Source organism: Camelus dromedarius, chromosome X (genome assembly GCF_036321535.1).
Source record: "Camelus dromedarius isolate mCamDro1 chromosome X, mCamDro1.pat, whole genome shotgun sequence".
In the NCBI taxonomy this organism is placed as follows: Eukaryota; Metazoa; Chordata; class Mammalia; order Artiodactyla; family Camelidae; genus Camelus; species Camelus dromedarius.
In genome coordinates, this window is record NC_087472.1 from 64,645,559 (window position 1) to 64,663,279 (window position 17,721).

A 17,721-nucleotide genomic window follows, 5' to 3' on the forward strand; every position below is an offset into this window, starting at 1 on the left:
ATGAATTTAGATGCAAAAGTCCTCAACAAAATACTAGCAAATGAACTCCAACAATGCATTAAAAGGATCATATAACATGGTCAAGTGGGATTAATCCCAGAGATGCAGGGATTTTTCAATATATGCAAATCAATCAACATTATACACCACATTAAGAAATTGAAGAATAAAAACCATATGATACTCTCAATAGACGTAGAAAAAGCTTTTGATAAAATTCAACATCATTTTATGATCAAAACTCTCCAGAAAGTGGGCATAGACCAAACATACCTCAACATAATAAGGGCCATATATGACAAACACACAGCTAACATCATACTTAATAGGGAAAAGCTGAAAGCATTCCTTCTAAGATCAGGAACAAGACAAGGATGCCCACTCTCACCACTTTTATTCAACGTAGTTTTGAAGTCTTAGCCATAACAATCAGAGAAGAAAAAGAAACAAAAGGAATCCAAATTGGAAATGAAGAAGTAAAACTGTCACTGTTTGTAGGTGGCAGGATACTATACATAGAAAACCCTAGAGAAGTGACCAGAAAATTACTAGAACTCATCAATGAATATGGTAAAGTTGCAAGATACAAAATTAATATAGAGAAATCAGCTGCACTTCTATACACTAAAAATGAAATAGCAGAAAGGGAAATTAAGGAAACAATACCATTTACCATCATTCCAAAAAGAATAAAATATCTAGGAGTAAATCTACCCAAGAGGCAAGAGACCTGTATGCTGAAAACTGTAAGACACTGATGAAGGAAACTGAAGATGACATAAAGAAATGGAAACAAATGCCTTGTTCCTGGATTGGAAGAATCAATATTGTTAAAATGGCCATACTGCCCAAGGCAATTTACAGATTCAGTGCAGTCCCTATCAAATTACAACCACATTCTTCACAGAGCTGGAACAAAAAAATGTTAAAATTTGTATGGAAACACAAAAGAATAGCCAAGACAATCTTGAAAAAGAAAAATAGAGCTGGGGGAATCATGTTCCCTGTCTTCAGGCTATACTACAAAGTTACAATAATCAAAACAGTATGGTACTGGCACAAATACAGACACATAGATCAACGGAAAAGGATAGAAAGTCCAGAAAAACCCACACATGTATGGTCAATTAATATACGACAAAGGAGGCAAGAATATACAATGGAGAAAAGACAGTCTCTTCAATAAGTGGCGCTGGGAAAACTGGACAGCTACCTGTAGAAGACTGAAATTAGAACATTCTCTAATACCATGTACAAAAATAAATTCAAAATGGATTAAAGACATAAATGTAAAGCCAGATACTATAAAAATTCTAGAGGAAAAATAGGCAGAACACTCGCAGACATATATTACAGCAATACATTTTTTGAACCAGCTCTGAGAGTAATGGAAATAAAAGCAAAAATAAACAAATGGGATCTAATTAAACTTAAAAGCTTTTGCACAGCTAAGGATACCATCAACAAAAGGAAAAGACAACCTACAGAATGGGAGAAAATATTTGCAAATGATGTGACTGACAAGGGGCTAATTTCCAAAATATACAAACAGCTCATACATCTTAATATGAAAGAAACAAACAACCCAATCCAAAAATGGGCAGAAGACCTAAACAAGCAATTCTCCAATGAAGACATACAAATGGCCAATAAGCACATGAAAAAAATGTTCAGCATCGCTAATTTTCAGAGAAATGCAGATCAAAACTACAATGATATATCACCTTACACCAATTTGAATGGCCATCATTTAAAAGTCAACAAATGATAGATGATGGGGAGCGTGTGGAGAAAAGGGAATCCTCCTACACTTTTGGTGGGAACGTAGACTGATGCAGCCACTATGGAGAACAGTATGGAGTTACCTTGAAAAAGTGAAAATAGACTTACCATGTGACCCAGCAATCCTATTCTTGGGCATATACCCGGAGAAAAATAAAATTCAAAAAGACACATGCACCCCAATGTTCATAGCAGCACTATTTACAATAGCCAAGACATGGAAACAACCCAAATGTCCATCAACAGATGACTGGATAAAGAAGATGTGATACATATATACAGTGGAACACTACTCAGCCATAAAAAATAATGAAATAACGCCATTTACAGCAATATGGATGGACCCGAAGATTGTCATTCTAAGTGAAGTGGGCCAAAAAGAGAAAGAAAAATGCCATATGTCAACATTTATAAAAGGAATCTAAAAAAATAATAATTACAATAATAATAAGGACACAAATGAATTACTTACTACTTATAACTAAGATGATTGGTTTCTTGAATATGTGTAAGCACATTTGACTGTCCTTTATGATTGGATTATCACATTCTGTTGATTCTTATTTTGTAGTTGGCTTTATTCCTTTGATAACTATGTAAGTTTAAAAAGCTAAACCTCTAATCTGTTCTTAGAGACAATGATCAGTACATATATGTAAACTAAAAGAAATGTGCAGTATACTGCATATATGTATTTACATGCAATATAATGTGTACATGCAGTCAGTGTAATAATTCTACTTAATAAATTGAGAAAGGAAAAAAAGTAAAATAGAACTTTGGGTCTGTTTCAGAGATTTTTATATTGTACAATGAATTTTTTTTTTTACAGTATCATGATGCTTTAATTATTGTACCTTTATAGTAGTGGGTTGTGCTAGTCTTCTCAATGTTTTTTTTTTAATTGAAGTACAGTTGATTTACAATACTGTGTTAGTTTCAGGTGTATAGTACAGTGATTCAGTTTTTTTCTGATTATATTCCATTATAGATTATTACAAAATATTGAATATAAATCTCCATGTTAACACAGTAAATACCTGTTGCTTATCTATTTTATGCATGGTAGTTTTTATCTGTTAATGTAATATTCATAATTTGTCTCTTCCTCACTCTCTTTCACCTTTGATAACTATACTTCACTAAGTATAATATTCTCTAGGTCCATTCATCTCATTAATCTTTTAAAAGCATTTCTTGGCTCTTCTTGTCCAGGTGTTCTTTATGCTTCCAAATGAACATTATATACAATCACTTCATTTAAGTACAATCATGTTCAATTGTGATTTTAATTAGAGTTGCTTTAAATCTATAAATTATTTAAGGTCAATCACCTCCTCTTAAATAATGGTATTTTACAAAGTTCCATTCTCAGCTCAATATTTTTGTCACTCTATACACTATCTCACCAGGTGATCTCATATATGATAATGAACTAGATTATCATCTATTGTAGTTACTGGTGACTGTTAAATCTCTACATCTATTCCAAATGTCTCTTCCAAACTACAGCCCTATACTCAAACTGAGTATAACTTCATATACTTATATGTGTTCTCATTTCCACCTGGATGTCTTACAGGTGTCTCATATTCAAGACATTTAAAAATAAACTTAATATCTTCACCCCTAAACAAACAAACAAACAAAAACACCCCCTACTTCCTGCATTTTTAATCTTTGTGAGTGGTACCACCATCCAGGTGTTTAATCCAGAAATTGATTTGTTATCCTTAATTCCAATACCTCCCTTATCCCCTAACATCTGTACAATCATCATGTCTTATTCATTATCTACTAACATCTTTCAAAACCCATCTAATTCTATTAATCCTCATTGCCTACCACTTTTGTTAAAGTTATTATCACTTCTATGGATTATTACAACAAACTTCTTACCCCTTGTTTCCCTGCTTCCAATGTATCCCTTTTCTCCTTTTAGTCATTTATTGATGATTTTTAGTACTTGGATCACCGTTTTCCTTTCCACCCCAATCTCCACCACTCTGCTGAATGACTTTAAAATCTATATGGATGACTCATCCAACACTCTAGCCTATCAGTCCCTTGATCTCCTTAATTCCAGTATCCTTCACCACCACTTTACTTTAGCCCTTGGTCAAACCCCAGACTATCTCATCACTTGAAATTGCTGTACTTAAGTCTTAAAATTAAAGCACACTTACTATTTCCACTCCCACACCTCCCAATTACTCTTTAGTCCATAATAACCTGGCTTCTTTTCCCATCAATTTATTAAATGCACCAGTCATTCATTTGTTGCTGTATCCAATGGAAAATTTTATGTTCTTATCTTATTTAACATCTCAGAGGAAGCTGAACATGTTGGTCACTTCATTATTGAAATGTTCTTCTTTTTAATATTTTTGATGCCGTCTTATCCTGGTTTTCCTTCTAACATCTTGCTCAGTTTTTCTCTTGTTTACTCTTCAATTAGTACTTCCCTTAAAAATTGTTTTTCTTCAGGGTCTTATTCTAGGATTGCTACTGTCTCACTGAGTATACTCTTCCACAGTGACTGTATTCCTTTGCCTTCAATTACTATTTAAATGTTGATCACTTTCACATCTATCCCCTTAGATCATACCTTTCTCTTGAGCTCCAGATCTTTACATTTATTAGAGATCTCTATTTGGTTGTATTACAGACATCTCAAATTCAAGAAATTCAAAAGTGAGCTTATCATCATTCAATGTCCCCCATTCCAAATCAACGTCTTCCCATGTTCCCTATATTGGTGAATAACATCACTATTTACTTGGTTGTCCATGCCAAAAGTCTGGGACTCATTTCAGAATTTTCCTCCAAATATGTGGGTATCATTTGAAGATCCTTCTCCTTATCACCTTCCATATCCAATTAATCACCAAGTTCTGTTCTTTCTATTTAATTGGTCTTTTTAGGACCTATCCCCTTTCTTCAATTTCAAATTTCTTCTCTTTTACTACATATTGCATTTTCTACAATTGGAGCTTCATTTTCTCTGCTTTTCTTCCATACTATCCCTTTACCTGTATACTTCTTTCTCATCCTTTACAGTAGTGGTTTTTAAAATGTAGTTCCTGATCCAGCAATGTCAGAATCACCTAGGAAATTGTTTGAGCAAATTCTTGAGCCCTATTCCAGACTTACTGAGTCAGAGGCTCTGGGAGTAATCCTAGCAAACTATGGTTTAACAAGCCTTCCAGGTGATTCTGATGCATACTAAAGTTTGAGAACTACTGATTTAGATCTCAGATAAGGCATTACCTACTCTGGGAAAGCACCCTTGACCATCCCAAATTAAATTAGGTAACCTATTCTACACCTCCATAGCACACTTATAAAACCTCTATTTAGCACTTCAAACACTGTGTTAAAATTACTACCTTACTTATATCTATTTCATAATTGCCCCAGTTTTTTAAGGGTAGGAACAGATATTATTTCCCACTGTTTCCATAACTTCTAACATTGTTCCTGTACCCATTAGGGTTCCAGTAATTGTTTATTCAATGAATGAATAAATGAATGGAAGACAATGTGGTCAAGTTTATGGTAATCCTATATTTAGTATTAGGAGATTAGTATGTGACTGGGGTTAAGATTTAGTCTGTCCTAAGGGGACAACAACGTTATATATGGCTGAGGTTCAGGATCATTTTGTGGTCTGGTACAGGCCACTTTCTAGTCATGATGATAGCCAAGGTTAACTTCATATCTAGAGAGGGTTAGAAGCTCAACCTGTATTCAGGATAAGGATGGTATAAGACTCCATATGTGGCAAGTGTTGAGGATGTTTTTGATGAAACAAAAGACCTAAGGCATATAGCCTGTTCTGAGATTGAAAGAATTAGTAGTTCATAGAGACAAATTATATCTGTGGCTTAGTCTTGGCTAATATTCCTATTTCTGTTCTCTAAGATCATATATTTTTTTAAATGAACAAGCCAGAGGGCTTAAACAGAGGTGCTTCACATCTTTTTTCCTTCAGTAAGTGTTCCTACTCACCAGGCTCAGCAGCCAGTGGCCAGCCAGTGCTAGATTCTAGCACTCCATGGGCATGCACAGAGTAGGGGCGGCTAGCATTATTCTTGAACACCACAGTTAAAATATCACCAACCTCTCCTCTGAGAAGTGGACCTAACATATGCAAAAGAAGAAAAAATCTCATTAGTGGAATAGTCAAACAGGGATGTTAAAAGAATTTTTTAAAACGTACATACATAGGAGCTCCCTAGAATTAAAGGTTTGCCCCAAGAATGAGTCCCAAAACTGAAAGTCATGATTGACTCCATTTTCAAATTCAGAAGCCCTTGAACTGATACTGCTACCAACAGGATGAGGGTATTTCAACAACAAGATTACATCTCCAATTACTCCCACTTTTCCCACCTCAGCTCTCTTTGTATAATAGCCCAAGGTTCTAGATAATCATGGCTCTGTGGAGTCATTGTTGGTAGGGAGTGAGAGTTTGGCACAGAGAATTGCTGGGTTCTCTTCAAGGGCCAGTGGGTCCCTTCTGCATAAGGACAAGAATGAGGAAACCCATTGGCCCCTATGAAACTGAAGAAACTACAGCAATAATTAAACTGGGGTGCAAGGGTAATACTGGTTCCCTGTACCATTTTTTTCTTATGCTTTGATGTTCCTAAGTTCCCCTGACTTTAGCATTAAAAAAAAATCACTCTCACAGATCCCTAGATACAGAGACCTGGAAATCCTGGTTCAGGTTGCAGCAGAATTAATGAACTACCCCATTTGATTGCTTATTTTTATGGTTGATTTAGAAAATTTGACTATAGTTCCAGCATGCTATAAGGAAAAACTGAAAACTGATAATGGGAAATGGAGAGGCCTTCCTGATATGACACAGTCTCCTTAGGAACAGCACAGGCTTCTAGACACTAGGAGGGAAGTAGAATTCCCTTACCTAAGATTCCCAAGTGCTCCTCTGCTCCAGTCCTTGGCTGTGGGATCCTGAATGTACCATCAGTGTATTCCCTGAATACAGCTTTCTTGTATCTGGAACCCAGGAGTCCATCACTGTTGCTCAGGAAGATATGACCATAACTAGAGGAATCCAAAGAGTGGTATTAACACCTGGCCCTCAACCCTTCATTTTCAGATATGTGGAAGCCACGTCAGACCTAGCCTCATATCACAGATAAAAGATATAAGAAGGAGGGAACCTATTCCATCCCATGTCAGATTGTCCACTGCATTGGCTGTATAACTGCAATTAAAGATGGCAGATTTCAATATCTATTTATATTCTCTTATTTGCCATCATCCAGATAGGAATTTATAGTATGACTAATATGGCAAGAACACCGGGATGATAATCAGAAGCCTTGGAATCTAGCACCAGCCTTAAAGATGTCACAGATGGAATTGGCCTGACAAAAGGACTAACTGCTTCTGTTGCTGGAGGGTAAGAGGTGGGAAGACATAGGAAGAAAATTAAATCTTACAGATTTCTTCTTATGAAATGTTTTCCTGTTTATAAAGAGCTTTACTTTTTATTTTATCATTTGACATTACCAATTGGCTGATGAGGTAGGTATGCCTTAGAAGTGGAGTTCAGTGATCTAGAGGTGACAGGACTTATCTTCATCGATACTGTCAGCCAGAAAAGGAGCCAGGACTTGGGTTCAAATCTGGTCAAGTTCTTTCGACTATACCACATTACTTTAAAGATGAGTAAACCAAGGCCCAGAGAAGGGAATTTTTCTAGATTGCAGAACAAGTTAGGAAGGCTTTAACCTTCAACAACCAACATAAATAATTGGCAAAGAGTAGTGAGAACACCAAAAATAAACTATGGTGGAAATTGTTAAACTGCACCTTAGTCTTCATTCTCCCCTCCTTCCTTTTTAGTAATAGAATCACTCAAGTTTTAGCTGAGCAAGTGACTTCCTAACCAGAGATTATACTTCTTAGACTTTCTTGCAGCTGAGTATGGGCATATGATTAAGTTCAGAATAATGGGGTATGAGAGAAAGTAATATATACAACTTTCAGGTCATTGCCTTACAGATGGTACTGCTTGCCCTGGATTTTGTCCCCCTTTCTTGATAGCTTGGAATCACTGCAACTGGAATATACATGTTAGTTCCAGAGATGAAAGTAAGTATTATGTGTGACTAGTTTACCTATTGACCCTGAACAACTCATATCTATACTATTATGCAAGCAAGAAATAAAATTCTAACTTATTTTATCTACCTTATTTTGGGCTTTTCCTGCTATATAGCTTAGCCTCTATCTTAATGACATTTTGCCAAGGAGCAGCTGAACTTGGGGTATTCAGTCCCTTTAGTAAACTCTCCAAAACTTTTAAGTCCTAATATAGGTGCTTCTGGCTAACCAGAGGAAAAGAGGCAAAGATTGAGAGCATGAGGGTGTGAGCAAGGTCTTTTACTTCAGCTCTACAGTATAGCAACATAGAAGAAGCACTGAGTTCCAGCTTACCTGTGTTCTAGTCCCTGCTCTACATCTGTTGGTATCTTATTAGGTGACTTTAGATAAGTGCCTCTTTGTCTCAGAATTTCAGTATCCTCCTTAACTGTAAAATGACCCAGAATCTCTGAAAGTGTGATCTATTTTTTTCTGAAGACTTACCTGTCCTTCTCAGTCTGGTTGTGCCATTCCAGTTCCCAGCTCCTGTCAGGGCAATAGTCCCACTCCACCTCTTCCGCCATGATGTAGTAGATTCTTGCAGCTTGGTAGTGTTGACGAGGGTTGGCCTGGTGACCAGGACACTGGGAGACATTATAGATTGCCCTCATCCCTGCTTCTCTATGGCTGCCTTCCTGGCAGTAAATCTCAAATATCCCTAAGGTAGGAACAGAGAGCAAAACCTGAATCAGAATAGCTCTGTGTAGTGCTTAGGGAGTTTCAGCTTCTCTATAGGCATATTGCAGAGAGTGTGTAGCTTCAGATAAGATTCTTCTATACATTAGACAAAAGATTATTATAAGTTTATTGAGAGTAATGAGCACAGAGGCTAAGAGTTCTGGTGCCAAAGCTACACTGTCTGGGTTTAAAACTAAACTTTGCCACTGGGATGACCAAAATCTTTCTGTTTACCAAGGGCTTCCCTAGTTCTAGCATTGAAAGTCCCGTGTCCTTGGAAATTCCTCAGTTCTGAGCAAACTGTGATGGTTGGTCAACCTATCTAGCACTTATTACCTATATAATCTTCAGAAAAGTTTTAAGTCTCTGTTTCGGTTTCCTCATGGTAAATGAGATAATTTTAGTTACTTTATGGGGTTGTTTTAGAATTAAATATGATAATATATACATATTGCTTGGCACAGTATATAGTAAATGTTCAACAAATGAAACTATAAGTAAATAAAATTGTAATAATTATTATTTAAAAGATGGTGTTGACCAATTTTATCACTTTTCTACCAAATCCCAAAGAAATACATGTGGGCATATACGTATACATATACAAACCTTATATATGTCCCAGTTTGCTCTTAAATGTCTGAATTGTAGAGATGCTCAGACCTGTTCTCAAGGTCCAAGTTTCGATGTCAAGGATACAAAGCCTCATATAGACTATTGGTCAGGAGAGGCAAAATTTCTTAGGACATTTTTTTCAGCATCCCTTTCCTTACTGCTCACTCTCTATCCCACCACTACAAATTCTTCTTCCAGGCTTTTAAAGGCCTCTATGAGATGGCTCCAAACTATTCAACAACTTCACTTCCCATTCTGCCCCAAATTCAACCAGTACTTTAATTGAATTTGTCACTGATTGCCCCTCTCACATATCCCATTCCTATCTTGAAATTATCACTCATGTTGTTATTACTTTTCTGGAATATACCTTCCATCTCCTTCCCCATAAACATCTATAAGAGGTTATTCATTCTCTAAGACCTAATCATGATTCATCTCTTCCAGAAAGCCCTCCCTGACTATTCTAGCCCACATTGGCCTCGACGCTCTTGGCCTCTCTACTCCTAGCATATTTTATATCTAAACCACATAGTTAAGGACTAATTGCTCCTCTCTTTAAAAAAATCCTTTCAAGAGGGGAGGGTATAGCTCAAGTGGTAGAGAACATGTTTTGCATGCATAGGGTTCTGGGTTCAATCCCTACTACCTCCATTAAAAATAAATATACCTAATTACCTCCCCCCACCAAAAATAAAATAATATAATAATAAATTAAAATAAATAAATAAATAAATAAATAAATAAATAAATAAATAAATAAATAAATAAATAAATAAACTGTCCTTTCCACTAGTTTATAGACTTCTTGGAAAAAAAAAATCTGTTCTTTTCTTTCCATATCTATTTCTTAACTCTTCTATTTTCCTATCCCCCATATCTATTCCATTAATAAATCCTATCATCTTCTTCAAAATCATCCTTCCATTTCCACTCTACTTCCTTAGTCAAAGCCACCATCATTTCTCACCTGGAAAATTTCAATAGTCTCACAACTCTCCTTTCTGCCTCTTCCCCTTCCCTCTTCAAACATTCTCCACACAGGATCCAGGGTCCTCTTTAACAAATATGATCCAGAACACATTACCCCCTTGCTTCAAATGCTCCATTCGTACTCAGAATACAATCCAAGCTCCTCACTGTGGTCTACAAAGCCTTACATCATATGACTCTTGCCAACCTCTATGATTTCAAGTCATGTCAGTCTTCTTCTAACTCACTACACTCCAAGCATACTGGCCTTCTTTCCTACCCTTGAACAAGCCATACTTGTTCCCACCTTAGGACATTTGCACTTGCTTGGAATGTTCTGCTCAGAGATCTTCATATAGCTCCTTCCTCTCACATATTTAGGTCTCAACTTAAATGTCACATTCTCATAGAGGCCTTCCCTGAATACTCTCTCTTTAATGCCCCTATCATTTTATTGCATCATTGTATTTTATTTTCTTCATGACATATATCATGATCTGAAATTATCTTACTATTTTATGTCTGTGTTTTTGTGTGTTTATTCTGTATTTCCCCTGAGAGTAATGGTCATGTCTATCTTTTCACCTTTCCACCCTAGTCTTAGCACATGGAAGATGTGCAATGAATATGTGTTGAATGAAAAAATTTCTGGGCAAATGAAAGACTATATACACTGCCCAAAAATCATAGCTTAGGAGTTGGTGTGGATAAGAAAGTATGATGATCATTGGAGGGAATGAGAACAAATAGAATACTTTCTGGGAGAATCATGTGACCTCGGACTAGCAAATTGTCTGAATTCTCTCATATGGACATTGTTTTCCTAGATGCTTCTCTTTCAACACACTTCTGCCCTTGGTATCTGAGTCTCTTCCTACCTATTTGACCAATCTTTTATCTGTCTCCTTATTCTGGCATATCTTCTCCCTCTTTCCTCTTAAATGTTGATTTTTGCCTTAAGTTTTATTTCCTATAAGTTTACATGCTTAAGAACCTGAACTATGATAACACTCAGATATCTCTCTCTCTAGCCTGGACTTCTCCTCCAAAGTATATATTTTCATCCACAGCTACCTACTATAAAATCCACACCACTTGGATTTCACTAGGAACTTAAAACTCAACATGCCCCAAAATGAGTACTTTCTATCCACATGTTACTACCCTTCCCTTGCTCCTGTGTTTGCTCATTTGGGTAATAACACCACCACCCATCTAGTGCACAAGATGAAAACTTCAGACATCCTTTCTCTTGCTCAGCCCCTTAGCAAATTCTTGTCAGATCTCTCAGATATCCTTTAACTTTGCCCCTTATCTGCATCCTTTATGCTCCCACCTATTGTCAGGCTCTCATCACCTCTTTCAAGGCCCTCCTTCTCCAGCTCCTCTTAAACCTTATTTCTTGGTATTCCTCAACAATGGTGCTATTAGCATGTTGTGTGAGATTGCTCTTCATTGTTTAAGACTTTCTTACTTATTGCAGAAAGCTTTAGCATCTCTGACTCCCATTCTCTAAATGACAGTATCATACTCCTCATGTCCACAGACATTGTGACAACTAAAAATACTTGCTCACATTTCCAAATACATTTTAGCATACTACCTTAGTTGATAACCACTGAATAAAATCAGTCTATGCAACTTTTGTAGGCAGATGCTGCTTCCAAGTCATTGCCCATATGATTACTACTGCTATAATGCCCTCTTTACCACCCATTCCATTTCTTTGCCTACTGACAGTTTATTTATCCTTAAAGACTCAGCTTGAATATCTGCTTTTCTAGAAAAGTATTACTCCAAATACAATCAGGCAGAAGTTGTTAAAACTTACTGTGTATTACCATAGCTCTTGGCTGTTAGCATTATCATAGCATTGTGAATATTGTTTAGACACCTATCTCCATTTTACACTAACTGTGAACTGCTTCATCCATCCTCACATCCATAGCATCTAGACCAACAAGTGGAAGAAAACAGATGTTTACTATGTTTGGGGAAAATCTAATTGTAAAAGAAAGGGAAAGTTAAAAATGAGGAAGAAAAAGGAGAAACAGAGGAAGACAAGGAGAGATAAAAGAAAAGATACAGATTAAAGGAAAAAGAAAAGAAAACAGGAAGAAAGGAAAAGGAAAAGGAATAAGATAAAAGAAAAAGGAGATAAAGAAACAAAAATAAAGAAGAGAAAGGAATTGAGAGAAGGGAAGCCAAGAAAAAAAAAAAAAAGGAAAATCAAAAGGAAAAAAAGAAGCAAAAAAAAAAAAAGAAGAAGAAGAAAAAAGGATGGAAAAGAGGAAAGAAGGAAAGGAAAAAAGAAGGGAGATGTAAAAAAGGAGAAAAGCAAAACAGAAAGAATGAAAAAGAGAAAAAAGAGAGAAGGGAGAAAAAGTAATGGGGGAAAAAAGAGGGTAGGAAAGGGGGGAAAAGAAAAGAATAAAGAGTGAGCTCCACTGATGAAAAAGAGGAAGGAAACCCTGAGGGACCAGAGCAGTAATAAATATTCTCATCACTGCTAAGAAATCTAACATGAAGTTGGTGGAAAATAATACATTACAAGCTCTAGCTTTTTTATCTGCCACTTTCCATGGCACTCAAAGTTCTAGTGTCAGTAGTTCTATTGGAAGACCTGAGATGTATTATTCAGGATGATATTTTTAAATACAAATGTATCATTTCTATTAAATGCAATTAATATTTAAAATTTAAATATTATTAGAATTTAAAGCAAAACAAAAAGAGGATTAAAAAAGTCACCAATAAACCTGCAACATTCACACTCTTAACATTTTGCTGCATTTTTTCTGGATATTTGTTTTCTATTGTATTAAACATAATTATGAGTACCCCATAAACAACATGTTGAATCTCATGGTGATATTTTTAAGCCACCTGCAAGGCTGCTTAATTACATATGTATATTTACCAATCTTTGGGGGTCTACTCACAATGGCCTCTCTTAATCTTAATCAAAGACCAAATTCCCAAGGGCAGAATAAAGGAGATTAGATTAAATAGATCACCAAGGAGTAAGAATCAATAGGGCTTGATCAAGAAGGGGCAAGAGGAAAAAGAAAAAAAAAACTAGAAACAACATTCCTAACCTGAGAAAATCATTTTCCCCCTCGAGGTCTCTGTCTCATATTTCCATTAGTAAAATAAGTGAATTAAGATTGTCTCAAAGGGGGTCTACCAGTTCCAATGTTCTACAATTCAGGAACTCTTCAGAAAGTGGAGAGTATGAAATGACTGGAAAATGTAAAGTTAAAAAAATGGGCTTTTGCTAGTAAGAAAACTCGGGAATCTTGACTATGAGTAAACTTTTAAGCCTTTACTCTTATAAACTCATTCACTTCCTCTCCCCCCATACTACTGATCAGAATGTTTTTAAGCCATCTACAGTCACTCTCCTAGGGCTGTAGTGTGGCACAAAAATAATTTTATTCATCCAAAGTAAGAGTAAGCTCTGGAGAGGTATATAGAACTGGCTGAGGAGCCTGTAATTTTGTAGGAAGGAGATTAAATGTAGAGTTTAGCTTTGGGGCCAAGGCTAGATAGAAGAGTCTTTCTTTTTCAGAAGTTCCCTATCCCAGCACTCACTGCAAGCATTTATTTCTGTTGTTCCTTTCAGTCCCATTAATGGTTGTTTCCAATTTGCTAACAACAACTCTCCTTCACCAAGAAAGCATCCCAAGTGGATGGGCAGAAATGGGGACCCACGAAGTCTGTGGAGACCTGATTTATGTCAAATGTTTTTCAAACCCAGTGCCACGCTGAAATTATTAATTGTTAAAGTGACTTGCTTCATTTAGACATTTTTCCCCCCAGATATGAATGAAATTTACAGAATAAAAATAAAAGTTTAGTGGGAACTGCATGGAACTGACAGATTTTCCTTACAGTCACTATTGCCACCTACTGCCTGGAAAAATAATGCACCCTAGAAACTGCAAGGGAGAAGGAGATGGAAGGAGGAAGGGAGGGAGGAAGAAAGAAAATAAAGGAAGAAAGGGAGGAATGGGGGAGGAATAAACAAAACAAGAAGGAAGAAATCTAGCCACAGAGAGTGATTAGACCAAAATTAAACAGCAAATTAATAAAAGAGCTTGAACTAGAAGTTCTTGTGTTCTGATTCCTAGGATGAAACTGTTACAGCACACCCCACCCTACTCCCACCAGAAGTTTGAAAAAAATTCTCACAGAATATCAGAGTTGGAAGGCCTAGGTATATCTCCTGGACCTCTTTCCCAATGCAAGGATTGTATCTATAGAATTTTTATTTGGAGCTATGTGGCCAAGTCTACTCTCTGCCTATATAAGAATTGTCCTGATATTGAGCAGCATCCCTACTTCTTTCCTGTTGTTCCAGAAAGAAAGCTTCCTCAGCTCTTCACTCTATTCTGCCTGCAGCTGAGAAGAGAATCCAAATAACCAGAACATGGAGTAAACACTGAGGAAAAAGAATACAGAAGTGTTTTGAAAACTTCCCTAGTACCCTCAACATGAGTCTTCTTTTCTCTTCACCATCCCCCCACCTCACCCACCCCCATGCCCAACAGTTTCTCAGCCTAGGGCCAACTGCTAAGGAACTTACCAGGGTTGTCGGGCTGCATGATGGCCATGACAAAGGTGTGAGGAAAAAGCATGGCTGCACTCTTCCTCATGCCCTGAAGCTGCACAGTGTTTCCCTGGAATGTGACCCCATGCACATCAGTCTCTGTGCCCAGGCCGAGCAGATGCCAGGCCACTTTATCACCCTTGCACATGTCCAGATTGGGCAGATTAGAGAACAGAAACCCGTTAATGGCTAGAAAACAGAAACACAAGACAGGGTGGGGAGATGAGACTAGACTACTCTGGCCAATAGCATGGCATCAGCTCTGTACTAAGATTTCCCACAACTTGAAATTTCTGAGTTATTCTCTACTCTTCTGCCTTCTTCCCTAAGCGACTTTAGTTCTACTTAGGAAGGCATTCCTCTTTGGGATGAAAGACCAACTGGCCTTTCTGACTTTACCTCCTGCTCCTCCTTTTCCATGTTCTACACTGAACTACTCTCCACTACCACAACTCCTTCACACACACACACACACACAAGTACCAATCTCTCCTGTTCCCACTTTCTTGAAACTCTCATCCTTTGGCTTCTGTAGCACCATACTTCCCTGGTTCTCTTACAACTTCTCTGATTGTTCCTCTTCCATCTTGTTCTCATTCTTCATGCCTTTGTAAAGTGTTGGGGTTCCCCAAGCTCCCATCCTCAGCTTTCAATCTGCTTCCTTCTCTTTATTTTCACTTCCATTGCCACTGGCCTGAACACCTGCAAAAGCCTCCTCCCTGGGACTCTTGCCTGCAATCTATCTTCTCACTCTCTCACACACACATATACACCATTATCCTGTGAGCTCTATTTGGCTTTGCATTCCCAAGATCTTAAACATGGTAGGCACTTAGAAAACACATGTTTACTTTTCACATGCTGTTCCCTCTGCCTGGAATAAACTTTCCTTCTCGTGTCCCACTACAGCAAATTACTACACATCCATCATGTCCAAACTCAGATGTCACCTCTTCTGTGAAGCAGTTATTACAATCTTTCTAGTTTCCTTGAAATTTTCCCCAACAAAATTCTGCTATATCACTTATCAGAATCCAATAATTTACTTACAAATCTATCTCCCACTCTAAATAAGCCTAACAGGAAGCACATCATTTTTTCTGTATTTGTGTGACTGCCCAAACACCTGACACGTTGCCTGGTACTAATCAGGTGTTTTATAAATTCAGACTGGAATAATCTTGGTTTGTAGGACTATCTTAATATTCCAGTTGATGTAACTTGCTGGTAATAAGAACCAAGAGATGGAGCCAAAAGACAACACAGTCATTCTTGATCCCCCACCACCCTCCATACTCTCCTCAAAAATATGGGAAGATCTGCTTGAAGCTGATATAATTTCAAAGTCCATACATCCACTGGGACCAGCTTTAATGAGTAACTTTATTTGATAATCTCCTGAAATGTGATAGGAAAATTGCTTAACTCCTGATTCTGCTTCCCCTGTCTATAATATTTGATTGCAAACCTATTCAAACCCCAAGTCTCAGTTCAAGTAGTCCCTTCTTCTGGGTAACCTTTAATTGGATTGTTCCTCATTAACGTTCTCCTCCTTTGAACTCTGTCACATAAATGCTGTTCTACAAAATTTAGCACTTAATCATAGTCTGTCTTAGATTGTTCCAAAAATGTTTTATGAGTGTTGTTAGGGTGTTGTTAGTCTCATTTCATTGCAAAATGTTGAGAGCTCCTTGGAAAGTCAGACCATATATCCCCACTAATTCATTCACTCACCCACCTACTCATTAATTTAGTAGTTGACTAGTTCCATAAATATTTACTATGCATTAGACCATGTAAAGGATTCACAAATAAACAACAAACAATACTCACCTTTAAGGAGACTACATTCTAGCAGAAGTCAAAAGCCATGTAACAGATAACTACAATATTGATGAGTTTTTGGAATTGTTATTAAAATGGCCTGATAAAAATACAATAGTAGTTCAGAAGAGGGTGTCATTATCCTGGGTGTGGGTGATAAGAAATTGTTACATGGAGGAAGTAGTTTTTGAGTAGGTCTTAGAGAGTGGAAAGAATTTACACAGGCAAAGAGCAAAGATGTAAGGAGGGGCATTTCAAGTGGAGGACAAAGCAATGCAAAAGTATGAACTCAGAAAAGTATAAGCTATGTCTATATAGAGAAAAGTATCTCTGGTTGGTTGGAGTATGGGGTTGAGAAGCAAGGGTAGTGAGTGATAAGGGAGGAGGAGAAGAGATTGGAAAATTATCATCCCAGCTTACTCTTCTCATTCTCCAATGGATCCTTTGTGTGTAATCATTATTTCACAGTACCTTTTTCCAGTGTCACCCGTACTCTGAAGTAGAACATAACACAAGAAGGTGCTAAGTATAAGATCTGTTCTCTTAGGTTCAATCCCTCAGTTAGCTAATCTCATGGGCAGAACTGACCAATGCTGTCAGTATTTTCAAGAATGAGTCATGATTAAGTCTAGGTTAGACTTTATTCATAACCTCTTAGTTGTAGCTCAGGGCAAAAGCACTCCCCATACCATGCATCCGATTGGAGTCTTGGAAACCCTTGGCATCCACTGAGAGCAGACGGGAATCCAACATAGCAGTTGCTTGGTTGGCATTGCTGTACCAGCTCTTGTTCTCATCCAACACAGTGAAAAGTAGAAAGAATTCTTTATCCACCCCTTTCTGTAGTCCCAGTAGAAGAGAACAGAGGGAAGAATGACAATAGTTTCAGCAATTGTGGACTGTGTAGCTCCAGACCCAAAGATCCCTGATTATTTCCCATTTCCTTGTCCAAACACAGAGCCAAGCCCATATCACCTGCTTAGAGCTGCAGTTGTTTCTAGGAAATTTTTCCGAAGGTAAATTCAAATTGCAGGTGGGTGAAGGAGGTTAGAATAGAG

At 37.2% G+C, this 17,721-nt stretch overlaps 1 protein-coding gene across 3 annotated transcripts in view; it reads right to left on the reverse strand.

Moving 5' to 3' along the window:
• The window catches only part of HEPH (hephaestin), a 96,114-nt gene that overhangs the window by 48,853 nt on the left and 29,540 nt on the right, over window positions 1-17,721 (reverse strand). For all 3 annotated transcript variants that reach the window (XM_031446532.2, XM_031446533.2, XM_010981996.3), the window contains exons 11-15: window positions 17,353-17,503; window positions 14,816-15,028; window positions 8,407-8,620; window positions 6,716-6,855; window positions 5,794-5,925 (exon numbers count right to left, since the gene is read on the reverse strand). In XM_031446532.2, the coding sequence (XP_031302392.1) occupies window positions 5,794-5,925; window positions 6,716-6,855; window positions 8,407-8,620; window positions 14,816-15,028; window positions 17,353-17,503 (850 nt within the window). The remainder of the gene's footprint in view (window positions 1-5,793; window positions 5,926-6,715; window positions 6,856-8,406; window positions 8,621-14,815; window positions 15,029-17,352; window positions 17,504-17,721) is intronic.